General features: G+C 45.7%; 1 protein-coding gene across 1 annotated transcript; it reads right to left on the bottom strand.

Moving 5' to 3' along the window:
- Positions 1-9,211: 9,211 nt before the first annotated feature.
- WHAMM (WASP homolog associated with actin, golgi membranes and microtubules) lies at positions 9,212-23,043 on the bottom strand. The gene is given in 12 exon segments (XM_064722311.1): positions 9,212-10,527; positions 12,818-13,340; positions 13,715-13,810; positions 13,895-13,981; positions 15,366-15,553; positions 16,507-16,672; positions 17,339-17,508; positions 18,008-18,158; positions 19,438-19,611; positions 22,396-22,959; positions 22,962-23,010; positions 23,012-23,043. Coding segments are annotated over 12 exon segments (2,481 nt in total). The 5' UTR covers positions 23,038-23,043; the 3' UTR covers positions 9,212-10,240.
- Between the last annotated feature and the right edge of the window lie 3,535 nt (positions 23,044-26,578).

The following is a 26,578-nucleotide window of genomic DNA, read 5'->3' as shown; positions in this document are numbered from 1 at the left end:
ATGTTAATATTTAGACTCCTAGTAGCAGTAAATGCTGGGTTTTATATCTATAAAATGAAAACTTGATTTTTTTCTTTATGAACTTATTATATAACTTTGTGATTTTTATCTGATTTTATTGTAACATAAAGTTGTTTTATGTAAAAATATATAGTTTAAGTAAAATCTATTGTCTCACTGTCTTCATTTACTTCAGAAAATGGATATCTTTGAGGCTGCAAGAGTGAGCTCAATGGAATGCTGTCCTTTGATCAGAAGAATGTGATTTTGGTCTGTATGTGTGGTATCAAGATTTGGAAATTTCAAGAACTCTTTTTCAAGTGGTGGAGCTTTAAAATGTTTGTCTTGGTTCATTTTGTTCCATTAGCCCAGTCAGAGGGGGTGCAGGATCAGTGGTACTTACATGACTGGAAAAGGAGAATTTATAAATAATTGGAGATGAAATTTTGGATTTATTGAGAGGCGTATTGTCAGGAAGAGGCTTTTTGTTGCCCTGTTTGGGGTTTGGTCAGGGCTGAAAACCCTCCTGTGATTGCTGTAAGTGATGCAGCTTCTCCTGGTGCTGTCCCTGGAGGAGTCACCTGGGACTCAGGGTGAGGCTCTGTGTTGGAACAAGGGATGTTTGGGCAGCTCTGCAGCACAGGGCAGTTATGGGAGCCCTGGGGTGAGGCTGCTCTGTCACAGACACATTTGATGAAAAACCCTTTCCTTAGGACTTTTTCTCCTGAGAAGCTGAGAAGCCTCAGAAATGAGATATAAACAATGATTATCTGCTGCTGTGGAATGCAACAGGTGCATCTGTGATTGGTCTCATGTTATTGTTTCTAATTAATGGCCAATCACAGCCCAGCTCTCCGGACTGTCTCGTCAGTCACAAGCCTTTGTTATCATTCTCTTTCTATTCTTAGCTAGCCTTCTGATGAAATCCTTTCTTCTATTCTTTTAGTGTAGTTTTAATATAATATATATCTTAAAATAATAAATCAAGCCCTCTGAAACATGGAGTCTCTTCCCTCATCCTAAGACCCCTGTGAACAACATCACAGCTGCTCCCTAAGGCTGCAGCCCAGGGGCACCTGGAAGGGAGCAGGGCATCCGTGGAAGGGAGAAGGACATCCCTGGAGGGAGCAGGGCATCCCTGGAAGGGAGCAGGGCATCCATGGAAGGGAGCAGGGCATCCATGGAAGGGAGGACATCCCTGGAGGGGAGCAGGACATCCATGGAGGGAGCAGCACTGTGCTCAGCACAGACAGTAAATACACCCTGCTGCTGGACACCGATCACACAGCAGCAGGGTTTCTGTCCCTGCACCAGGCCAGGCTTCCCCAAAGGAAATGAGAGGTTTGAGGACTGTAAAGTGGCTGTGGCTCATTGTGCCTCTGTTACTCTGGGCTACAAGGCTGCAAATGTCAGCATTGGGGTGAGCAAGGAACTCATCTGCCTTTAGTCAGAGCCTTTCTACCAGGAGCCATCAATAGTTCTGACGAGCTGTACAGCAAATTCTTGCAGTCTCTGAATAACCAGGGACTACAAACCAGTAGCTACAAAACCAGCTTATGTGCATCACAGTAAAATGCAAGTAACAGTCTCTAATTCTTAGCAAAAACCACCTCCATTTATCTATTTGAATCTGCATAATTATGAGTGTTAGTACAACAGAAGTATCTGTGAGTACATCCCATCCCCTACAACTATCAGAAGCCAGCCCCATTCCGTCCCTAGCAAGCTGGTGGTCCCACAGTGGGCATTCCCACTCCTCCCTGTGGGCACTGGGCTGGGCACAGAGGCACCTATGTGGTGCAGCCACACCTGGCACTCCTGTATCCTGTCTGCCTCATTAGGCCCAGGGTACATTTTTAGCATCAGAAGGTCCCTGCTTTGTGTGAAGGGCTGCTCCTTGCCAGCTGTTCATGGTGCAGGTGACCAGAGTTCCAAAAGGAGGAGCCTGCTCTGGGATGTGGGCTGAGTGGTGCTGCCAGCAGCAATATCTGCTGCTGCTCTCTGTGAGCCTTTAATTTTCATATTTGACTGGATTCCTGTCAGAAAGCTCAGGAGCCTCCTCAATGGACTGTGTCCTTCTACATTCAGACATTAAAAAGTGTTTTACCTGACTGTGGGCTGCTGAGCTGTGATGTGCCACCTCGGGAAGGCTGATGGAAACATGAGGTGAACTTTAAATCAAATGTTTGACTCTAAATGAATGAACTACCCTTTAATGTGTACTCCTTTTGGACAGTTTGGATTCCTTCAACAGCACAGGGAAAGATAGGCCATAATTTCCTTCTTTTTAGAAGAAAACCCCCAGCATGGCACCATGCAGGAGGCATGCTGTACATCTCATCCTGTACTACCTATAAAGGTAGTACAGCATGAGATCCCTGAGCAGGAGCAGGCTTGCTCTCTTCATAACACATGTAGATGGTGACTAGGTTGAACTTACATAAAATTCAACATTATTCAGTCCCACACACCTTTAATTTCCCATGCTTTTCATCTAAAGGCATGTCTGCACCAACGAGGGAAGAAAGGAAGATATGTTAATTATATATTATTAGCTGTCTCCCCACTTCCTAGAAGAGCATTTTTTCAAATTCACTGCATAAATTTTCCTTTATTTCTTTTTACTCCTGAAAAGTAGCCAAAATCTTGTATAAACTTTTAATTATTTACAACATTAAATATCCTTTACATAATCAGCATTGCCAACCAGAGCAGAAGAGCAGCATCAGTGAGACTAATACATAATGGGCTGTTCTCCTGAGAACAACGGGAATGTTAATGTTAGATACAGAAATGTGTCAGGAGCAGCTGAAAAAGCAGAGACAGGTGATGGCAGGAGCCCGGCCTGACCTGCAGTGGTGCTGCAGCTCTGCTCCAGCCACCCAACCCACTGGAGCCAAGTCCAACCATCCTTCAAAAACAGAAAAAAAATGCCCTGCCAGGTGCACTGCCAGGTTTGATTTCAGTGAGCAAGGCTAAAAATGGCCATGCAAGCTCTGAGAGGCTGTGCCAGAGCCTGCCACACACTGCTCCACTTTGTCACTGACAATGTCAGGGCAGCGCTGCCGTGGGGCTGCTCAGGATGGGCAGAGCTGAGACCTGGTGGGCTTTAGAAGCAGAGCCAACCTTTGCCAGGCAAACATTCCCATCCCCTTGCAATAATGCATTGCTGGGAACATGCAACAGATCCCTGCAGCCGAGTGCTGCCCAGCCCTGACCTCTGCCTCTGAATCTTTCAGACAGATCGTCGTGCTATGAAATCCCCTTTGGGTCTCAAAACTTTTCCTGAACATTGAACATATTTCAATAACTTCAGAAATGTTAGATCATCTCAGAAGCACTGTCTGCAATGAAATGATCTCTAGACAAAAACTACATGTTGAAAATCAGAGATTTGTGTGAGTCGGCGCGAGGCCCAGCTTCTGCTATTGAGGCTGCATTCCAGTGTTACTGGCACAGCAGCAAGACACATCTTACTGAATCAATCATGCTCTAGCAGAGCTTTGGAGACCACTATTCTCCACCACAAAATGGATCTCTGCATAAACACCAGCCCTCCTGGTAGCAGTGGTTGTACCCAGGACCCCAGGGCTAAATGCCATGCAGCTTTCCAGGACCACACTTCCATATCCATGGCTGGATGCCGTGGAGTGAGGGCTTAAAACCCCTGAACAACATTTCTTGACAACGGTTTGCATATAATTAATCAAGTTTATGAGCAGATACATCTGTTGGCACACGAAGCACATTTGAATTGAGTATTTTTGTTTTTCTTTTGTGTCCTCTCCATTCATTAGTACTGGCAGTCTATGAAAAAGAAATCTTTGGCTGCTGTAATCAAGAGAGATTGAGCTCTTGCTTTTCTCCTGACTTTTCATCATTGAATATGATTTGTGGCATATGCCCTGGATTGTGCTTAATGTATGCTGGCTGGAGGGAATTCAGACATTTTGGGAATTATAAATAATAGCAGCACTGGCAACCTTTTTGCATTATCATGTCACACTGAAAACGTATCAGCTTTCAAAGCTATTTACATTTAGTCTTTTGCCACTTATTTCGTTGCTACCATTAGCCGTGGCTTTAATTTTTCTCTGGATGCAGGTTTGTGCTGTTCATTAGCCTGAAGATGAATGCTGCAAAACAGGATGCTGGAGTTCCCTGAAGAGCAGAGACCTTTCCAATCCTGCTCAGCTATAGCAGCGCTGGGTTCATTTATAAAGATAATCCCTGGCTCTGAAACCTGAGCAATTGCAGTGATTCACTAATCACTGCCTAACGCTGTGCAGGTCCCATGGTCACCGGCACAGTCATTCCAGTGGGTGGGGAACGGCTTTGGGACAGGGATGGGGGCAGAGGAACGATGTGTAAAAGCCAGGAGGGAAAAAGCAGCGCTGGTGTCTGCACAGATCCCGGCTCACACGGGCAGAGCAGAGAGGAGGCACTGCCGGCTGCTCACCCGTGTGCCCGCACAGCCCTAAACAGCCCTGCACACACCTAAACACCGCGGCACGGCCCTGCACGCTCCCACACATCCCCAAACATCCCCGCACACCCCTCCATTCCAGCCGAAAGGGCTCAGGAGGAGGGGATGGCTCAGAAAGGGGGGAATGGCACAGGGAGGATGGCACAGGGATGAGGGGATGGCACAGGGAATGGGGGATGGCATAGAGAGGGATGGCACAGGGAGCAGGGAGGGATGGCACAGGGAGGATGGGGGATGGCACAGGGAAGGGAGGGATGGCACAGGGAGGGAGGATGGCACAGGGAGGAGGGGATGGCACAGGGAAGGGGGAGGGAAGGATGACACAGGGAGGATGACACAGGGAGGGAGGGATGGCACAGGGATGAGGGGATGGCACGGGGAGAAGGGGATGGCATAGGGAGGGAGGGATGGCACAGAGAGGGGGGGATGGCACAGGGAGGGGGATGGCACAGGGAAGGGAGGGATGGCACAGGGAGGATGGCACAGGGATGGGAAGATGGCACAGGGAAGGGGAGGATGGCATAGAGAGGGATGGCACAGGGAGCAGGGAGGGATGGCACAGGGATGAGGGGATGGCACAGGGAGGGAGGGATGGCACAGGGGGGATGGCACAGGGAATGGGGGATGGCACAGGGAGGATGGCGCAGAGCTCCCCCGTAGGCCGGCAGCGCGGGCACTGGATCCTGTTTCGCTGTCACCCCTGCTCGCAGGAAGGGGCTGTGGGCAGGGCAGTGACTCACCCGCCGATGAATGAGCGATCCCAGCTTGTCCCCAGGGGCGGGACAGACTCATTTCCTCACCCCCGTGTCTGCCGTGCCCACTGCCACGGAGCACAGACACACGGAAACCACACATGGATACCAACCACGCTGCTGAGCCGGAGCTGGAGCCGGAGCTGGAGCTGGAGCTGGCAGCCTCTCCGCTCCTTCTGGGTGAGAAGAGGATGGGAACCAGGGCTGGAGCACAGAAACTCCTTCGCAAGGCTCTGCAAAGACACCCGTGGGATGATGTTTAGACTGTTGCCTTGGGATAGAAGGGAGCTGCAAACCTGTGACACTGAGAGTGATTCACTGATGCTCAAGTGAGGAGAACCCCAGTTTCCAGGAGGACAGGAGGTTCTCTCCCAGCCTGGCCACCCAGAGTGCTCATTTTGGGTGTGCTGTGGGTCCTTTTTGCCAGGAGGTCCTTGCTCAGGGCTGGCCCCAAGCCACAGCCCCTGAACGTGACCACCTGGGAGGATGCTGTCCCCCCCATCTTGGCACTTTTATGGGGATTCGGAGCCGCAGGGGGATCTAGTGAAAAATGAACAAACATAATTTTGCTAAATAAGTGTACTTTATGTATGAGTTTGTGTCTCACCCTTACTGCAAGAGCAAAGGCCTGCTAAAGATGGCTTGTTTTACAAAGCATTTTCACAAGTAGCTGAGCTGTTAATGTCACTGTTACCTGAGCAGATTTAATTGTGTTGCTTCTTGCTCTCAGCTTAGTGTGACATGCTGAGAATGAAAATCACATACCTTTTTGCCAGGAAAAAAATGCCATGTTCTGGAGCAGCTTTGAGTGTTTCCTCCAGGGATACATTCACATATTGTTCTGAGCAGTTTTTGCTGCCAAGGTTTGCTGTGGCATTTATTAAAAAATGCTTTCAATACCATTCACCTTTTATCACCACCATGGGTTTAGCTGAAATGATGTGTCCCTCTCTCCTACCAATATCACGTTGTTATTATTGCATGTAGCGCACAGATGTGCTCTTGGATGCAAATACAACTTTTGTAATTAAATCCATGCTTTTTGAGTGAGGGCATGCATAGCCCTAAGTCCCCTTTTCTCCAAAGGGTGCACACTCTTATCTTCCAACCATTTCCCAGAGGAGAAGAGTGAAAAGAGAAGCAGAGACTGAAAACAGAAGCATTCCCCAGCTTTTTGTTAGTTCTAATCAATGTCTTCATACTCATCCTCTTTGTTCTCCTTTCTCCTGGTGTACACGTGCATCTTTTTTATTTTAAGGGACAAAAGAAGGAATTGATTGAAGGATGGATCATGGGTGCCCTGAAAACCTTCACCACTTCAAGCCCTTCTATTCAGTTGTTCCATGGTCCCCACAGTCCCACAAGCTTGACACACTTGCTCAAGCCCCTTCAAGTCTGGGACACTTCAAAGTGTTCACACTCAGATTTGATTTGCTTGATTCAGTACCATTTTGCAGAAAAGAAAAGGTCAATATTCAGCTTAAGGGCCAGCCCTGAGCACTGAGCTGGAGGGTTTGTTTTGGAGAAGCTTCATAAATCCCAAAAAGCAGCATGTGGACAGAAATGGTGACAAACCCAAGGCTGCACTGACACCACCTGCTATGGCCAAGGTGCCCAGCACTGCTGCCACAACACTTCTCTTGCTGTGATCAAAGCACTGGTGTTTCAAAGAGAAGTTCTTTGAGTCAGACTAAATAGCTTTTTGAATACATTAGCTTTAAACCTCTGTAAAAATACTGGCAGCTGCTGTCTGGACTGCCCTCATCATAGTTAGAAAGATCACAAGCCACAGTGATACTGATTTATAGAAACTGATCTCTTTACCTCCTGACTGGGATTTCCAGCAAATTTGTGCATCATTAACTCTTTAAAGCCAGACAACTGTATTTTTTTCAGTTTAAAAAAATCAATGTCTGCAGATGAACAATTAGGGCCCACTGTTCCCACCAAGGGATTCACTTACCAGCCCAGAGCGAGGTAGTTTGAGAAAGGTATTTAATGTCAAAAAGATGTCCCAGCATTTTTCCAGGTTACTGTTAAACCGGTCTGGTAGAGCTGGTTATCACAGACCCAACCCATCAGTCCAGTTTCTCCTCTTCTGTCCATCAGCCCGTGCACTTTGCTGTCACCAGCAGTCAGCATGGCACCAGCAGCTGCACCAAACAGAGGTGAGAAGGCATCTGCTGATGCCTGAGTTCAAATCCAGATTAATTAATCCTCTCTCCTTTGGCACTTCCAGGTGGTTTTCTTGAGTCCCCACCTACCCATGGCACTGGGGCTATTTCTTACCCACCCTCCCCTCCACAGCCCACTGTGGTCATGGTCACACAGAGACAGGAGAAAAATCTGAGGGCAACTTAGTCAGGTTTTTTGCATGTCCTTGTATTTGGGGATTTCTCAGAAAACAGGCAGTGGCTTCCCCTGCAGAGCAAACTGAGCCTCCAGGCAGCAGGACACTGAGCTCACCTGGCTCACTGGGCATGGGCTGCAAACCTCTCCCTGCCACAGCAACACCAGCATCACCCCGAGGTGTTTGTCTGACCTCCTTAGAAAGACTTCCAGTGACAGAAACCACCTTTCCAGGCAACCTGTCCCTGCACCTCTCTGCTCTCTTTGTTTGTTAGAAAGGTTTTCCTACCATTACCCTGAATCATTTCAGCTGTAATTTAAGCCCCTTATCTCCCTGTGAACACGCAGAACAAATTACTTCCCTCCTCTTTGCAGCTGCTTCTTATGTATTTGAAAACTGCTCTCCCACCTTTTTCTCTTTAGGCTAATGCCAGTGCTTCTGTTGTTTACCTTGGCTGTGCTTCTGACATCCAGGAGAATTGGTGGTGCAGCAGCTACTCTGCTGAGTAGGATCCATTAATCTTGGTGGTGAAGCAGGCAGTGAGGATTACTTGATAGAGCTGAAATCTTCTACACCAACCAGAAAATTGCAGCAGCCCATTTTCCACAGAGCAGATCTGACGGCTGTCCGGCAAATAAAACAGGCTTCAGAAAACATGTGGGTTCAGCAGCTTCTGAGTGGATTTTCAAGAATATTTTTCAGTCTGGGACGTAGAGCTGTGTTGGACACAAGATCAGACCCAGATGAGTTTCAGGCATGGTTACAAAAGAAACTCTTAAGCAGAAGAAATCACTGTCCAGTGGTGCTGATCCTCAGATGGCCTCTCCTGAGTGAAAGTGCTGCTGTTAAACACACAAAAGCTGTAAGTGTTGCTGAAGAAATTGCAACTCACTTAATTCTCTACATTAAGCTGTGTGCAGCTTCCCAGGAATGCAACAACAGTGAATCAGTGAAGGGCTCTGTGCTGCTGGCAGGAGGCAGCAGCCAGGGGGAGGCAGCCGAGCCTCTGCGCCCTTCACCAGCTTTAAACAACTGCCCATAAAGGGCACGGCTGGGACAGCTCTCAGCCCCAGCACCACCCCTGGGCTGAGCACCCCCTCTGCCCAGGGTACCCTTGGGGAAGGAATCTTTGCTTTCACAGGATGATTTTGTCTATGGGAAGTGCTCAGTCAGTATTGGGGTGGATTCTGCCCTGCTGCCCCCAGCCCAGTAACACCTCACCTGTGCTCATGTTCCTTTTGCCTCTCCTTGGTTTCATAGCAAAGGACCAAAACCAGTGGTTTTTCCTCAAATCCAAATGGCAGTAGGTGCTTAAACCATAAAAAATGAACCCCCAGCTGCTGCTTCTGCTTCTTGCATGAAAACTGCTGCATACATATTTACTGTGCTGATTAAACAGATCTGCTGCTCTACAGTGGAACAGGGAATTAAAGCACTGTATTTTCAATTCTGTTACCAAATTACAATTCATAAATATTTGGGAAAATAAGGGCATTTACATATACCATTAGTCAGAGTGCAGTTGCTGTATGGCTGCCACTTGCTATCCAAACCCAGGGTACCAAGGTATAAATAATGCTCAGTTCACAGCAGTATCCTAAAATGACAGCACACTGAATCTACTTCTTCTGTCAAGATATATTTTTATTAAGGGTCAGTATAAACTTCAAAAAAATAACTTTAATAATTTGTGCCACTACCTACCCAAAATAGCAAGAGTCTCTAAACTGAATGTAGCTGAATTTTGAAATAGTCAGTTTCCAGGCACAGTGTAAATACCTGCCATTTGTAAGGCCATCAGGTAATTTAAACTCATGAGAGTAGCTATAAACATGTATTGAAGTTCTCAGTGGAGAAATGCAGCCCTGCATTACAGGATTAAATCCTGAAAAATATAGTATACAGTATTTTGGCTCTTTCTTTCATGTCAACAGGTCACTGTAAATGCAGATGTATGAAAGACATTTAACATCTAAAAGTTCTCTATACTTAACCTTTCAGCTAAAAAAGTAAACTTTTCAGTAATTACTGCAGTAGTGTTTATTTCAAACTTGAAACTGATTTTCCCAATCAGCATTATCAAGTCATCCATAAGTGCACACTTTCTAATATGATGATAAATGGAATACCCAGGCAGTGATTTAAGAGTGAGCTGTATTAGACAAGCAAAATGCTTCAGAATTTTCTGGACAATGGAGGTAGGAGTGAAAGATTCCAGATTATGCTACATTTTTTGGTCTGCCTCTGTCACACAGATTTGCTTCTACTTTTATCTGACAAAAGAGATTTTCAGTTATATTTTCACTCCTTAAACTTTGTTGTGATAGCATTACCCACTGTGTAGTAACAATCTAAATAATATATGTTTAAATCCAGCATTTCAGCAGTCTTCAGATGTGGTGAAAACACTACATGGTTGAGCCAGGAACACCTATTAGTGCAAGCATAATTTGGAGTATGATTTATCATGCAAAAATATGAATCTGTAGCTCCTACAGAAAATCAGCAGGACTCTTTTACTTAACAAGACATTTTGGACTATGAGAACACCACACACAACCACACAGTTCCTTCATTTTGACAGGGACAGTCCTCTACAATGTGCAAAATGAGGCACACACTCTGTTGCAGTCAGCAGGTCTGTTAGGCAGGTTAGTTGTCCCATTCTCCATTATTCTGATCATTGTCCTCCTCTTCTTCAGAATCAGCAGACACTTTCTTAATTCTCTGCATGGCTGCCTTAATGCTTCTCTCCAGCTCATTGGGGGATCCTCTGCTGCCATCTCTGTCAGCATCTCGATTCACTTTCCTTAGTTTAACCCCCTGCCTGATGGCAGAGAGGATGCTGTCCTTCACAGAGGTGTAGGGGTTTGGCTGCTCCACCCTGCGGAGGTGAACTTCACTGCGCTTCAGAGAGGCCAGAACTTCATCCATGGACCCTGCAACACACCCAGCTACTGTTACCACAAAAATGAGACAACCATGGAGCTCTACCCAAGTGCTCAGGGCTCTTCTTTTAAGCTGTGCTAGCCCTAGGATGGTCTGTGCTGGCACAAGAATGGTCTGTTCTGGCACAGACTCCTTCAAGCTCTGCAACAACAGGCTCTGGAACTGCTTTTAAAAAGCAGTTACAGCTTTTATATCTTGAATTGAGAATCCAATGCCTCTTCATTATATAAGGCTGTGCTCTAAGGAAGAAATTATACACAAAGGATAACACTCTTTTTCATTACAACTTTATGGGCTTTCAAAAAAATTTCACTGATCCAAAAAAATCTCTTGCATTCTGTGTTATAAACAACCCACCATCCCTCCTAGCTTGCCCAGAAGCCTGCTGAGACAGCCAATTGCATTTTTGCTCAGCCAAGAGAAAAATGGAAGGATTTGAGTAGAAGGGCTTTAAAGTGCACCACTGAAGTCATTGGGAGCCAAATCAGGACTATGCAGGCAGCTCTTTTCTGCATGGACTTAGAAAACAATTCCTATTTTACAACATGATTTAGATCTCAGGTGTATGTTTCTGAACTGCAGACCATGAAGGAAACCATACTGAGAGTTTCCACTAGAGCTCCTGATACACACTAATTTGAGCTTTACTCCTGCTGCACTCTCTGCTGCTTGCTCCAGACTGTCAGACAGGGAGGCTGTTTCCCTGGACAGCAATAGGTCCAGACCATCTGTGCCTCACAGCTAGAAACATTTTTGCCATGCGCAGTGCACACAAGGTTATGTGATTAACATCAACCACTTGAAATGTAACAGGCTGCTAAATCCTGTGCTACCTTCAGAGACTGAAAAGGTTCAAGCAAAGATCCACCAGATTGCCTTACAAAGCCTACAAGTAAGAGAGTCTTAAGTCTGCTACCTAATGGGCTGCCTGGTAAAAGATTAGTCAAACAAACAAATTATAAATGAAGCCTCTCCTGGCTTTTAACACACAAAGACATGAGTAGCCCATAATTAAACCAACACGTTTATGAAGCTGTTTCAGTAAGTTCCTGTGGTAATTTAGCAATTACAGTTACAGCTACTGACATGATGGCTTTCTTCAAGAAACAGGTGTAAACAACTAATCATATCTCTTCAATAAACAAAAAACCCTATTTTCTTATCCAAAAATAATGAAAAGACATCAATGTTAGGCCATGAACAGCAGCAAATACTAGCCACCAGAAAGGCTGTTCCAATAGTAATCAGACTACTCTGGTGTACAACTCCTGTTGCTAATCAAGGCTTCTTAAGAATATCTGTGGTAGTTATCCCATGGATATCCCACACTGAAGTCTGCATTGGATGCACAGTAGTTTGGCATGGTAACTCAATTGTGTCTCAGCCCTTGAGCTGCTTGTACTTCCCCACAGCTTGGAAGAACTGAAAACACTGAACTTCCCCTGGTATTTCTGCCTGTGGTTTGCCTCTGAACTGATAGGATACAAAGGCTGCTTGCATGTATTGTGAAGAGTTGAAAAGGAAAAGGAATGTACCACTTTTAAAGACACTGCTCATTCTAGCATAAGCTCCACTGTGAAAAACAACAAAAAAAAAATCGCTGCTTTCCAGCTTAGATCAATCTCTCTGACATAGTCAAAATATCCGCTCACCTCAGAGACAAAAATAAATCTGTTAGCAGGATGCACCCAGTGCAGCCCTGGGAGGCTGCTGAGCTCTATTCTCATTCAAACTACTCCTACAATTGCCAAGTTCAGCCTTCAATTACACCTGCATGATCCCTCTAACAAAGCAAAGGTGTAACAGAGCACAATTTCTTCCCTGGGAATGTATGCCAAAGCTATTCACCTGCCTTTCAAATCCTGGTTGAATTCTGCATGAATTCCCTCCCTTAGGAAACCTTTATTTAAAACCAAGCAAATTTTAAGTGGACAAAAGCTGTGCACATAAGCAGCCCAATTACCAGCTCTGTAGTACATACATCATGAACACTAAAATGTAGCCTTAGTACAGCTACAAATTTACCCACATTGGTGTTCTGACTGGACCATCAGGACCCTGTGAAGTATCTCAAACAGGAAACACAAATCATTGTTACTCATTTAACATCCTGAGCTATGGTCAGTGTTATTTTATGTCGTTTCTTAGACTAAGCTTTCCAGGAGCCTCATTCTCCTGATCAAAACTACATGCTATTCCTGTCCATAAGCAGAGGAGGAGGGAGACCACAAAAATACAGGAAATGCATTAAAAAGCAGCAGTAGATGTGAGCCTACTTACCTATGCAATTATTTATAGACCTCCTGGATGAGTCATCCTGATTGTGCAGTGCAGGGCTTTCTGAGGGGCTATCAGAGCTGAGGGGAAGTGGTTTATCCTCTGTTGCTGACGGTGTTTTTAACTGGAAGGGTAGGGGGGGAGGTGGGGGTGGAGGGGGCAAGGGAGGAGGTGGTGGAGGAGGTGGAGGTGGGGGTGGTGAGCATGGAGAGCCCATCAATTCCTCGCTGTGCTTTTGTTCCTCTGTGTCCCCATCAGTAACAAAAATCTGGACAGGGATGTCTGCTGGGGTATTCTGACATGAAGCTTTTGGTTCCTTGTCTTCCACAAGGATAATGCTCTGTGGCTGCTCGAGAGCTGCCCTTACTCTTGGTGAGGGTGCAGGGGGCAGAGCTGCTGGGGCTGCCCCAGTGCTCAATGCAGGGGGAGGGGACAGCACCACAGCCTGCTGAGGGATGCCTCGGGGCAGCCTGGGACTGCGAGGCTGGGGACAAGATGTCTTCAGAACAACATGAGCTGGACACTTCTGGAAAAGAAATCATAAGGCAGAAGGTCACATCTCCATTGGACTGGGCAAAACATTAGCCCCAATGAGATAAAAAGCCACACAGAGCACAGAACTGTCCCACTCACCCATTCAAGCAGAAAATTCAACCCTGAATAAATTTAAATGAATAATAAAACATTTACTTCAAAGCCATTTCCTCACCTGTATTCTTTGCAACAAAGTCCACACCCAGAAACTGTATCTTTAGGAGATTTAATCACCTGCACTCACTATATATAATCCTATCTTAGGCTATCCCAACAGCTGTCTCTGACTGGGACCATGCTCACATGTGAGCTACAGCTGCTTTCTGACATGTTCTGACACTGGGCTACTGCAGTTACAGTACTTGCCTCCCTGAATACTTTCAGCCTCTCCAGCGTTTTCTGACGTTCCTGGCTTATCCAAGCTTTTTTCTTTTTCTCCTCTTCTTTTTGTTTGTCTCTCTTCTGCATTAAAACACAAGTAAGTGAGCCTTAGTGTGTGAAAACCAGCAGCTGCCAGACTCCCCAGGGCTGCTGTTGGGTACTCACTATCTGGATGCTGTGGTGCTGCTGGAAGCGCTTTCTGCTCTCCTCTGCCTGTTGCAGTCTCTGCCGGTGGCTCGCCTCACACTGATCCTGGGGGAAGAGCAGAATTCATGCAACTCTCAGTCAGTTCACACATCCTCTGCACCAGCTCTGCCAGTAACTCCTGAGCACCAGCCACTAAACAGCAACCACAGCTGGGTGCTCGGCAGTGCCAAGAAAGATGGCTAAGCTCAACTAGTGTCAGATGTGAGACCCTCATGGTGAAGTCTGTGGGACTCCTTCATGGCTAAAGCAAATATTCTCCTAATCAGCCATATTTTTATTCATGCTGGAGCAAAAATGATCCAGATGTAACCCAACCCCTGTCTTACAGTTTATTAAAAAAAAAAAAAAGAAAAAAAAAAGAGAAGAAAGGGAGATGAAAAGAAGAGAAGAAATGAGCTCATGCAAAGACATGAGGAAGGCAAGAAGGAAGCTAGCAAAGCACTACAAAAATACAAAGCTACTTTTCCCCCTCTCCCTCATTTGCCATAGCTCCCAAGTACAAAAGGCAGGGAAGCAAAGGTATGGGAAGCACAAAGAATGCCTGGCAAGGGTACTCTCTGTTGGTAAAAAGTACCAAAGAGAAGCCGCAGGTTTCAGTATTTTCTCTGGGAGTTGCTTTTTGTCTCTGTACAGAGGGGGATTATCCACATGGCTGGACAAGCATTTGCAAACCATGTGGCATTTGGCTTCAGTGTTACACAACCAATAGACAGCAATTAAGTAAATGAAAACAGAAGCAAAAGAAGTGTCTGCCAAGGAAGCAGTTGCAAGCAAGAGACAATGATGGCTCACAAAACATTTCCAATGTAATTCCCAGTTTGTCCAGGCTACTGAGAGATAAAAGGTCAGACAGACTCGAAACTAAACTCAGCTCTCTGTCCCAGCAGAACTGCAGGTGTGAGGTAAACTCCTTTTACTGAGAAGGTTCACGAGAATCAACTTTTGTCTTCCTAGTGTTCTGCTCTGATTGGGAAACAAAGGAAAAACTGCCCTTTGCACAGAACTGAGAGCTGTTGAAGTTTCCCCTTCCTCCTGTTCAAAGGTAAAGTATCAGTGTGTGAGTTGTCCTATCACTGCAGCTTCCTCCACAGAAGGTCAGTTTCCTCCTCTACTGCAGCTGCTTTGGAAAAGGCCGCTAGGGCAAAGCTCCAGCTGGCCCCACAGAGCTCAGGTAAGGTCTAGCTGATGGGAGAACACCTGGGTCACCCAGGTAAGTTTGTGCTCTCTTTCCAAGCCAGACACACTTGCACCACACCACGGAGTTTAAAGCTGTTAAAATCACACTGCCCCTCTTTCAGCTTGCAGGCCTTGGCACTGAGTCACAAATCATCTTGCACGCTCCACCCAAACTTCCCTAATTGTTTCCTGTCCATCCCTCGTGAGTCAAGACATCAGCTGAGGAAATGCACATCTCCAGGACTGCATTTACTTTTTTGTTCCTGAGGTAGGCTCTCCTCGCACAGACAGTCCCACGCTTTGTCTCCAACTGCTTTGTCTTCTGCCTCAGCACCGTCATGGCTGACAAGTTAGCGAAATGTTGTCCCATGCTCTGTTCAATGACCTTGAGCTCCTCAGGATTTTCACATGTATCATAGTAAACAACTTCATCCTGTTTCTCTAAAAAGGCATTTGGCATTTTTTAAGAAACTAAAAATTGCCACAGTTATTTAAACATTTAAAGACCTAATGACATTTTCAAAGCCATTGAAGGCAGTGAGTTAGTTATGAGTAAGTGTAAAGCTCCAGAGCCGAGCTGGGTCCTTCACAGTCATATGCAAACATGTCACGTTACTCACAGGGCAGCTTTGCAGGATCAAATTTATGCTGTTAGCATTTGTTATTTAGCTTCCTCTTTCAAATGTCTCCCTGTGTTCCAACTCCTACCTTCACCAAGTGGAGTTTTTCCTGGAAAATGTAAGACTCTTCTGATCAACATTGGGTGTCTTGTTTTACTATTTACCACACTTCAGTTATGTAACAAGTGGCAGCAATGTTTACCTCACAGTGTACGTGGTAAACTCATGGAGAATTTATAAGCACAAATAAGAACACGACTGGTGCCTAACTTAGGGTAACTGTGTCACAAAGAGACACTGAAACTGGAAGACATTAGTGTTCAGGTACCATTCTAGCTATAACCACCTCTTTTTGTCACTAGAGGATGCATTTTGTAATTTGTACATGTTAGATTAGAATAGATCATGACAAAGTACAGGACCTACTTCAGCAGGTTCATGATACCCAGTTTCTGTGCATAGATCTTGCAGCTATTAGAGCAGTTAAGTACTGTCAATATAAATTACTCCATGCTAAACCAGGGCATGCACAAATCACAGCTGCTAGCAAGAGGAGCAACCGCTGTGGCTTTTTTTTAAACCTTGTGTTATCAAATTAGTGCCTAATTAATTAAAGTGTCTAATTAAAGACAAAATATCAGATGGTACTACAGCATTAATGTTTTCCAGCAATGCTTTCTATTAGCAATGATATCCTTCTTTTTAATTGAAAACAGAGCAGACTATGTCACTTCTGTGTTCTGAACATGTGCTTAAATAATATTTTATTCTCACCTTTAATCTGTCTCTTTATAGTGTCCAGCTGTACAATAAGCAGCATCTCTTCATGTTTCAATACTTCAAGCTGTACATTATATAATTCCAGCTGTATTTCATAATACTGTATTTCCAGCTCCTCCACTATACCTAAATTCTCTTCTTGTTCACCAAGATTCTCCATCTGTAACAGAAAATAAAAAGCATTAGTAACAAAACATGCACACATGAAACATGTCTGGATGCACACATGCCTGTAAGGAGCCTGGTCTAACTGGCAGCTGCTCTGGTATGGAAAACAACAGATCATTAGAAATGGCTTGGAGCAGAAACTCAGAGGAGCAGAGAACCTTATTAACCTAAAGTATAAATTTACCTTCATTTTACCAGGAAAGACTTCATTCTAATCTGTACAAATGATACTGCTCCTGAAAACAATTATACATGGTACAGTACACTACTCTTGGAAAATAAATATCAGGTACTCCCAGCAGCAGTTAGGTGGCATCCAAGATTAGTATTAAATAAGTATCTTAATTTTTCAGTGTCCTCTGAAAATAATATCTGGTCTTTATCTCCCTAAAAGGAAACAATTTCAAAGATTATTATCACAAATGCTCAAATGATACCTAAACTCTGAAAGCATGCATGTTAAGCTTTGCAGTGTCCTCAAACATGCAGCAGCAATTAAAAAACTGCAGACATGCATTTTCCACAACATAAAACTGTGCTGAAAACCTAAATTGTTGCATAGACAGACTTGAAAAGCCTACTCTCATGACCATTTTGGTAGGTTTTGATCAGCCCTTCAAAGAACAGTGACAGAAAAGGAGGCTTTGTAAGGTCTTACAAGTTTCTGAATGCCAGTTCTCTTCTGTTTCAGGCACAGCTCTCTTGCCCTCAGATGCTGAAGGGTTTCTTTTGCTAACATATATTTCAGGTTTTCTAGTCGTGGCAAAGCTGATGCCCAGGTGGTTTTACCAAATCTCTCCTCATCTTGCTCCATCTGTTTGTGCATTGCTGTAGATTAAAACATGGCAGTAAAGCATGAGAAATGAAGTGTACTAATAGCCCTTGTGTGTTTCTGAAGTATTAAAAATGCTAATCTTATTAAACTATTTCTGAAGCTTTAGAAATTACAAGACTACAAGGTTGAATTTGTGACCTTATACATGCAAGCAATGAAGTAAAATACTTCATTGCACCATGGAGTAAAATACTTCATTGCACCATGGAAATACACCCCAACAGTTGCACAGCAACATATTCTGTTCACATGCTGAAATCCCTGAGGCTTGCACATCAAGCATTAAAAGCACCCATGGTTTTTGTGCAGAGGTTTGCAGCTGTAAATCTCAGGCAAGTCAAATCCAAGTTGTAAACCAAATCTTAAGTGAATTAAGTATTTCTTTCTTAAGTTGGACACTCACCCAAACCTCAGGTTCTGCACAGAGATAAGAGGTCTCAGTCACTTAAGTTAGATATTTACACAACCTTTTGTGTAAGTCATTCAGATTACCTGCCAGAGCCTTTACAGTTTCCTTGAAGTAGTTCACTGTGATATCCTGAATGGAGCACACAGCACTCTCAGCTCGCTTAGTCCATTCATCAGCATCCTTCTGCAAAGCTGCTACTCTTCTAGGCCCCAGATTATCATACTGCAAAGATTTCTACAAGGACACAAAACTCTCAGTTACCACCTGGTTTCCACAGAGGTGCAGCCACACTATGCTACACTTGGAGATGTTTCAAGAATGGTGGCAAACATGACCTTCCCCCACCTGTCACAAAGTGAATCACTGCTCATTCCTATTTCTCATTCTCTAGGCTGATTCAGAACCTTTGTTCCCCAATCCTGACCTCACACTTGGATTAATTTACTTCTTAAAATATTTTTTAAACTATCATCTTTAAAATGACATCCAACACAAGTGTTTTTTATTGTTACTAAAAGTAACACTTCTATGTGCAATGTTCTCTTCTATTTTTCCCCACGTGTTGACAGCACATTGCACCAGCAGGTTCTCCAGTTTGGCAGCTCTTTCACACAGGAACAGGGATACAGAAAAGAAACAGAAGAGAATGTTTTCAAGTCCACAAAGGAGACACAGGAACAAGCCTAGTATTCAAATATATTTTTAGAAGAATTATATTTCAAATGAGCCTAAATATCCCTTACAGGGTTTTTTTAAATATAATCACTGTTTCATTCTTTCCAATTTCCACTTTAATTTTCAGAACAGTACATTGAACATTTCATTGTCACAGGTTTAGACCTTCAGTATCCCAGCACCTTAATCTAAACTTAGAAGTGTTCTGCTCTCTTTGGGAACATTAACAGCTCACTTTAATTTTAACACACTATTTAGGGAAAATCAACATAGTAAATGCCTGTTGTTTCCAGGGGCATCATAACTTTCAGAATGTGCTTCCAGTTTAAGATGGACATAAAACAAAGTGAATGCAGGGACAAATGATATGTTTTCATCTGCAGTTCTAGCAGGTTGTAGCAGTAACAGAAAACTCCTTTGAGTGGGAAGGTCTCCTCCACAACTGAGTTAATCTGGTGCATCAGCATTCCTGGGGATGAGACTCTCAATGTAAAAAACTAATCCCATGGGAAGGTGGCACAACAAAGGCTACTTATAACACAGTTAATTCAGCCTCCCAGAGAGTAAACCCCAGGGAGGTGGAGCCAGGGGATATTCTCCTTTTAAGCTGGAAGTCAGTTGCAGTTCTAGTCAAGCCATTATCATGGACTCTGAGATCCTGAGAGTGACTCTGCCCTAACTCTGAATTTATCAGTCATGTTCGGTGGTCTGGCAGAGGGAAACAAAGCAGGTACAGCCAGAAGTAGGGAATGGTACATGATTTGAGCCTGAACTGCTCCAAGAGCAGCTGATGCCCCACTGTGTAGCCTAGCCTTTCACTTTGTACAGGCAGACTCACCAGGATTTCCAGTTTGTACAGTGTCGCCAGCTCTCGCATGTCTCTGAAGGGCTGCAGCAAATACTGGTAGAATTGTGTTGCCATGGTGACCAAATCCTGATAAGCTTCATCTTCTTCTTCATAAACCTTCATCAAAGCCACCATTGTGTCAGCACTTTTATGCTGCTGCAGAACCTAGTGGGATAAAAGGTAAATCAGCCACGGCTGCTTTGCATTCGTGTGTGCTGGATGCTGCCAGGCTCCAGACCTGTCCTTCCACTGCCAACACTTCCTTCCCTGTGCCAGGCACTCTGCAGCCACCCCAGGTGAAAATACCCCCAACTCCACACTGTTAGAGGCACTAATTGCTGCACATTCCATCAGGAGCCTGCAAGGAGCATCCTGCCTAGGGCATCTACCAGAAACATTCTAATAACTGTGAGCAGATGACTTGGTTGCTGCTTTTTATAAACATAAATGGGAATCTTGGGAATTCTGTACTGGAAGGACAAGCAAGGTATTCTTAAACTGGATGTTGCATTGCTTCCACAATTACTAAATGCCTGCTAATGAGTTTCTGGATCCAGAATTTCTGACTTCAGGCACAGAAAAAACAGACTGGCATTTACTTCTGATACTCCCTGCAGTTAAATTCCTTTAGCATTTGTATAATTTATAATAGCTAATTCTAACCTCAGTTCTAGTGGTATTACACTTTGTAAGTCACAGTTCTTCCATGGAATTACTGCCTTTTGATACAGTAGGCCCTATTTGTTTCCTTCTGTGACAAAATAAAAAGTTGGGGATTTCCCCTCAGTTGCATTTGTTTACTGGTACCAATCACAGCTTCAATGGTTTTCCTCTGACACCAGCTGGCAGAGCCCATGGCATGCTCTACATGCCAGGATAGTGAGCTGGCTGAGAGAACACAGCTAAGTTCCACTGAGAAACAGACCTTCCTGGAAGGACAGCATGTGCTCTGCAGCTCCATAAAGAGGGAAGGGGATGGGAGGGGGGGTGTGCCACCAGTAGTGAGAAAAAACATTAAAAAAAATAAGCTTGGGTTGTGTTGTAACAGAAAAGCACTGAAATTAAACCATCATGTTTGTTGTTGCCAGCTGAGTCTGGGTAAGACAGCAGAGTTCCCATGTATGGAGGAACTTCCCCAGGGAAAATCTGTGGAAGTCAGCTCAAGGGCATTTCCCACCCACCCTGTCTGCAGGCCTGGCACGACAGGGGAACAAGAGAATGTGAACTCCAACATTTCTGATAATCCCATACGTGTGACAGCCTCTTGGGCCTCCCAGGAGCTTGTGGCAGCTCAGACACAGTCCCACCAGCAGCAATTTCAGTCTGTTTTTGCCCCACTGTGGAAGCCAAATACAAATGCAAGAGCTGACTTTTTGATTTGATTCCTAGTCTAAAAGCAACAAGTGAGGGTCATGCTGCTCCTGAAGGATGCTTAGAGTGAGTAGAGGGGAAGTGTTAGTGAAGGATATTAATGTAAAAAGCAAAAAAGAATACTCTGGTACTTCAGGTTGGTTTAATGTCTATTTCTTAAATTTTCCATAACTTGGTCTAGACTACAGCATAAAGAATTTATGTCCCTGTTAGGCCTGCAAGTACAATAACACTCCACAGCATGTTTAGCCATGTCTAAAACATAGCTGGAAATCAGAGAGTAACTGTGAGGCACCAAGCTGTACCTCACCAGCAAGCCCCAAACTGCCACAGAGCTCAACAGGCTCGCGCTGCTTCCAAGAGAACGTGGTGGCTGGAATGTATTTCTAACTGGGCTGTGAACTGTTAGTCAGTGACAGACACTTTTGTATACAACAAGGCACATGTTCATGTAAACGAAAGCTGTGTTTTTAAAAACAGTGTCTTTCTGAAAAAGTAGTGTGTTTCATCTGTTGAGTACTGCAATAGGAAAGAGAAGGCTGAAGTCAACTGTCATAACTTTCCTCCAAAGCATGATCAGGCTACTTTGCCAGAAAAGAAGATTGTAAACAGGTACTGCAAGAAACAGCAGCACCACACTGCTGAGCCTGAAGTGTCTGTAACTCGTCAACATTCCGATGTCCTAACTGCAACTCTGTCACTACACACCACCCTTTGAATCCTTGCTTACAAGAAGGGGAAAAGATCCAGGAACACATCTAGAGCAAGAAGAATCCTAAGGCACCAAAGGAACAAAGTGCTAATATAATCATTACTTCAATCAGTAGGGCAGAATTTGACACTTTAAAAACCAGCAAAAACCCACACACAATTTCTTAGAATACAAACCACTTATCTGTATAGGACCAGGACTAAGTTTGGTCTTAAAAAAAGACTGAGAATCCCCTAGTTACAAGCATTACTGCAAACATGTAGTCTGAGACCTTCTCAGGGAGGTTAGAAAATTAGCACATGATTGTATTCTCCTCTTCGGTTACTGTTCCACCCATTGCCCAACACCCCTGGATGTTTTTAGCAATGTGTTTTGCAGGAGTGCCTGCAGCTTAAGTAAGAGCCCCAATGTCTTACAGAGACTGCCCACGTGGACGTGGCTTATTCCCCACTTAATAAAGGTGAACCTGCAAGACCGATGACAGTATTTCGGAAAGTGACTTTGTAGCTTCCAGACAATAAAAAAGTGTGTGTGTAAGCACAAATCTGGACATTGGACAACACCAGGAGCGAGCTGGTATCAGTGACTCGGTCACCCTTGCTCACGTGAGTCTGGCGAGCCTGCCCGGATCGATGGAGTCCCGCAGCAGCAGCAGGGACTGCCAGGTTCTCCTGCAGCTCGCAGGGGAGCACGGGGCGCCCAGCCGCAGCTCACACAGGCGCACCCATGAGCTGAGCAGCAGCACCGAGCACTGAACACAGTCCCGCACCGAGGGGCCCCTTCCCTGCCCGCAGCGCGGCCCGGCAGCCCCGGCCCCGCACCCTCGGGCCAGCCCCGCGCCCCGGCTCCCTCCTCTCCTCCCGTACCCGCCTCAGGGCCTCCTTGGCCCGGGCCAGGTGGCCGCGCAGGGCCTTCCCGCGGAGCTCGTGCAGGCTCTCGAAGTACTCGTCGTCGCAGCAGCGGTCGGCGGCGAAGAGCGCGTCCAGCACCACGCGGGCGCCGCAGAGCTCCAGGGCCCAGCCCAGGTACAGCTCCAGCGCCCGGCACAGCTCCTGCAGCTCGGCCTCGTCCGGAGCGGCGCCGCCGGGGAACAGCACGGCCCAGAGCCCGCCGGAGGCCGCGCCGGGCAGCGCGGGCGGCAGCTCGGGGAAGGCGGGCTCCAGGCGCGGGCACACGGCCGACAGCTGCCGGTGGACGCCGCGCAGGGCCGGCGCCGAGAAGAGCCCGGCCCAGCTCTGCGGGGCCTGCTCCGCCGCCTCCGCCCGCCCGTGGCAGGTCACCGCGAACGCGCCCTCCGCGCCGTTCCACCCCACGAGGAAGCGGAGCCGCGGCGGCGGCTGAGGCTCGGCGAAGGCGGTGTCGCGCACGGCCACCCACCCCTCCAGGCTGTCGGGCTGCGGCTCCATCGCGACGGCGGCGGCAGCGGCCCCGCGGGCCCCGGAGCGAAACAGAAACCGAGCGCCGGGAGGGGCGGGACCCTACGCGTCACCGGCAGCGCCCGCGCCCATTGGCGGGAGCGGCAGGGGGCGGGACCGCGGTGTCGGGGCAGGGTCAGGGGGCGTGGCCGCAACAGAGGCGGGGCCAGGGCGGCCCTCGCGGCGGGAGGGGAAAATAAACAGCGCTGTAGTAAAAGAGCGAGAGGGCGGCCCGGCAAAGGCTCTTTGTCCTGGCGTGGGTGGGGTTGGGAGGTGACCCCGAAGATCATGTTCCCACCCCTCTGCCATGGGCACGGACTCCTTCCACTAGGCCAGGTTGCTCAGAGCTTCATCCAGCCCGGCTTTGAGCCCCTGCAGGGATGGGGCATCCACACCTTCCCTGGGCAACCAGGCCAGGGCCTCACTACCCTCACAGTGAAGAATTTCTTCTCAATATGTAACCTAAAACTACTCTCAATTTGAACCCATTCCCCCTTGTCCTGTCAGTATATGCTCTTGCAAATAATCTTGCCGCATCTCCCATGTGTGTTTCCTTCAGGTACTGGCAGGCGAAAGCTTTGTGGAATAAGCCGCTGTTCCTGTGAGGAGTGGCGGGTGGGAGCAGGGCATACACAGCCCCGCGTTTGAGCCGCTGCATGAGGGGCAGCTTTCCTCACTGCCATCGTTCCTGTGGCCCTCACAAAATTCCACGCATTGTTGCATTCTACAACAGCAAGCAAACCCCTCACTCCTTCCCCTTGAGCCTGAGCCCTGGGGCTCTGTGCCCACAAACAGCCCAGGGTGCTTGTCCTGACATCCAGCTCAGCCCCAAGGTCACCATGATCTGTATAAATGCCACCCAAATGCTGCCTCACGGGCACCGAGGGAGCAAAGAGCAGCGGGGTGATGGAACAAGAACAATGTCACTGCTCTTATTCAGGCCTGTGTCCAAGGCAGAATGTAATTCACTATCCACCAAATGTTATATTCCAGTCTTTGGAAGCGAAGTACTGCTAATTTTTTGAGAAATTAAGGCATATAAGATAGCGTAGCTTAACACAAAGCAAAAGTAAGCTCTCAGTTGAAAAATTAATCAAATCTGTCAGACAGCATAAATGTTAACATTTCAGCAAGGGCTGCGTCACTTCTGCGAAAACACTTCTGCTCTAATCTCACAGATGATAGAAGCACTGTTAGCAGTAATGAGATCGTGCCTACATGGGCAATTAACTTGTGATTCCTCACCAAACAGCAAACAATTGCACTGCTAGAAAAGTGAGGAAATGACACCAAGATAATTGGAAAAGGAGGAAAAAGCAGAGCTGTGTCAAGATCTAATAGACATTGTCCCTTGTGGCGTCCCCTGAGCTCAAGCCATATATAATTCAGCATTCTCAAACGTGCTTAAAAATCTCCTGCCAGCAGGGCTGGCTTGGTAGCACATTCACAAGCAGCAGCCTGTGTGTGCTGGGCAGCTGTGGGTTTGAGGAGATTCACAAAGCTCCAGTGCTACAGCAGCCACAATAATCAGTGGTAATACACAGCCTGTTATTTATCAGGTGGACCCCTCCTGAGCACAGACTGCAGGGATATGTTCCTGTGAAAACCTCCCTAGTGGGGCCATTGCTCACTTTCTTCACCATAATTAGCTTTCCAGAGGTCTGGCATACACACACAGGGTGTATAGATATGTATAATAAGCATAACTAATGGTATGATTTTTTTTTCTAAACTCTAAAATTTCTTTCTAATGTATGATCATGATTCCAACTCAGCCCTGTAGAAAAGCTCCTGCTAATTTGAGAGGACTCTACCAGTAAGTGTTTGCAAAGAACAGAACAGGCACTTCCATTAAGTTGTGCAACTCTGTAAACACATGTCCAGCCATGTGAGTTGTTTGCACGTTTTGTGTATCCCACACAGGACACTCTGCCTAACACCCCAGCCTTGGAAATCACACCCAGAGGCAATGAATGCACTCTGCAGTGTTCATTAATCCCACCTCCAAGAGTGAGAGGGTACTCTGGCTTTAGTGAGGGCACTCTGTAGCTGCTCTCAGTACTTCAGAGCCTGTTCTCAGTGTGTGACATTCATCCTGGTGACACTCAAGCAGCTCACTGCTGAAGGACAGCCAGGGCACATCTATATTTGTGCCATTGCTCATTGCTGGCATGCCCCTATCTGAGCAAAGAGGCAGGGTAAGGTTTCTGCAATAAGTCTCCCAGCTGCAGTTACAGGAAAGTGGCAAGGAATTGCTTTCGTGTGAATTAATTTTTACTAGGGGGAATAGAAGTTAACTTTGATGCCATCTGAGCTATCAGAAGAATTTATGACGTCTTAAGATAGAAGGCAAGTTTTTAGGTAGTAACATTCTTTGTTATGTATTTATGATAACTGGTGGTCACGGATCTAAACGTGCTTCATGTAATTTTATCTGTGCCTGCAAAGCAAGCAAACACTGAGCAATCATCTGAAAATCTTATTTAGGCAGCAGGATTGCAGACAAGCTTAATTATGCTAATTTTAATTTATTTCATTTCATTTTGGTAGGAAAAATAAATGTTAATTCATTGTTCTAATTAGTAGTAGCTTCTAAAGCAAGCCTTATTGTTTTAATTATGGGGAAAAAAGTCTTTGCAGGAGCCAGACAACATTTTCTGGTATGTGTTAAGACCTTTTCTCTGTTTAAAATGTTAGAATTTGCATGATTTATTTTATTGCCTTCAGCATAAATAGTATTTCTGCCTAACTTTTTGTCCATAGTAGGATATTGCTAACTGTAGAATCCACACCCATGTCTGCAGTGCCAGAAGACAAGCTATGAACTTCTGTGTGGGTTTTCTTACAGATTTGTAGGGCTGCACTCAGCAGGGATATAAAACCAGAGAGTGCAAAATATCTCAATATTTTTCACTGGTTTGGGAAGTTGCTTTCTACAAATTGTGTTGACTCTGTGAGCTAAGCATTTCTCAGGAAAATTAGTAAAATATTGATGAAATAAATTTGAGGTAATAGCAACTACTCAAAACTAAAAAGACCATAAATAGTAGTTTGAAAGCAAACTTATGTGAAAGCTTATGCAGAAGCTCTGATAGCACTGATGTCTGACTGATCTTTTGGCTTTTTTCTTCTGTGAGAAAGTGATTTTAAAGCTTTCATATCCTTCACTTACCTAGGACTAGATGTAACTACAGATTAAGTGATATTCAGCTGAAATCTTTCCATGAAGTCTTTTGCTTGTGGTATTAAACTGCTGAGTAGTTTTGTAGCTATGATTCCATTCATGTTGGTGAGCACTGAAGGGCTGTGGGGACGTTTCAGCTCAGAGAGAGCTCTGACTCTGTACTGGCATTATCTCACTGCTGTTAATGCAGGCTGATTGGAAAGAGTGCGCTTGGGAATCAGCATTAAAATTGCCTTTGCACTTTTAATGTTATCCCACATGCATCTGCTTTATCATACAGCTTTGCATGTCACCTGCACATGCTCTTTTCACACCTCCCTCCTTGCACAGAGCACACAAAATGTGCAAGGTTTGGGTCAGAGCAGGCATCTCTGTCCATAGGTCAATGGCCTGCCTTGCTCCCTAGTCACTGGATGCTTTTTATGTTAAAATGTATATTTTCCACAGCAC

This window comes from Zonotrichia leucophrys, chromosome 10, assembly GCF_028769735.1.
Source record: "Zonotrichia leucophrys gambelii isolate GWCS_2022_RI chromosome 10, RI_Zleu_2.0, whole genome shotgun sequence".
Taxonomy (NCBI): Eukaryota; Metazoa; Chordata; class Aves; order Passeriformes; family Passerellidae; genus Zonotrichia; species Zonotrichia leucophrys.
The sequence above is the reverse complement of the archived record's forward strand: the minus strand, read 5'-3'. Positions and strand labels throughout refer to the sequence as shown.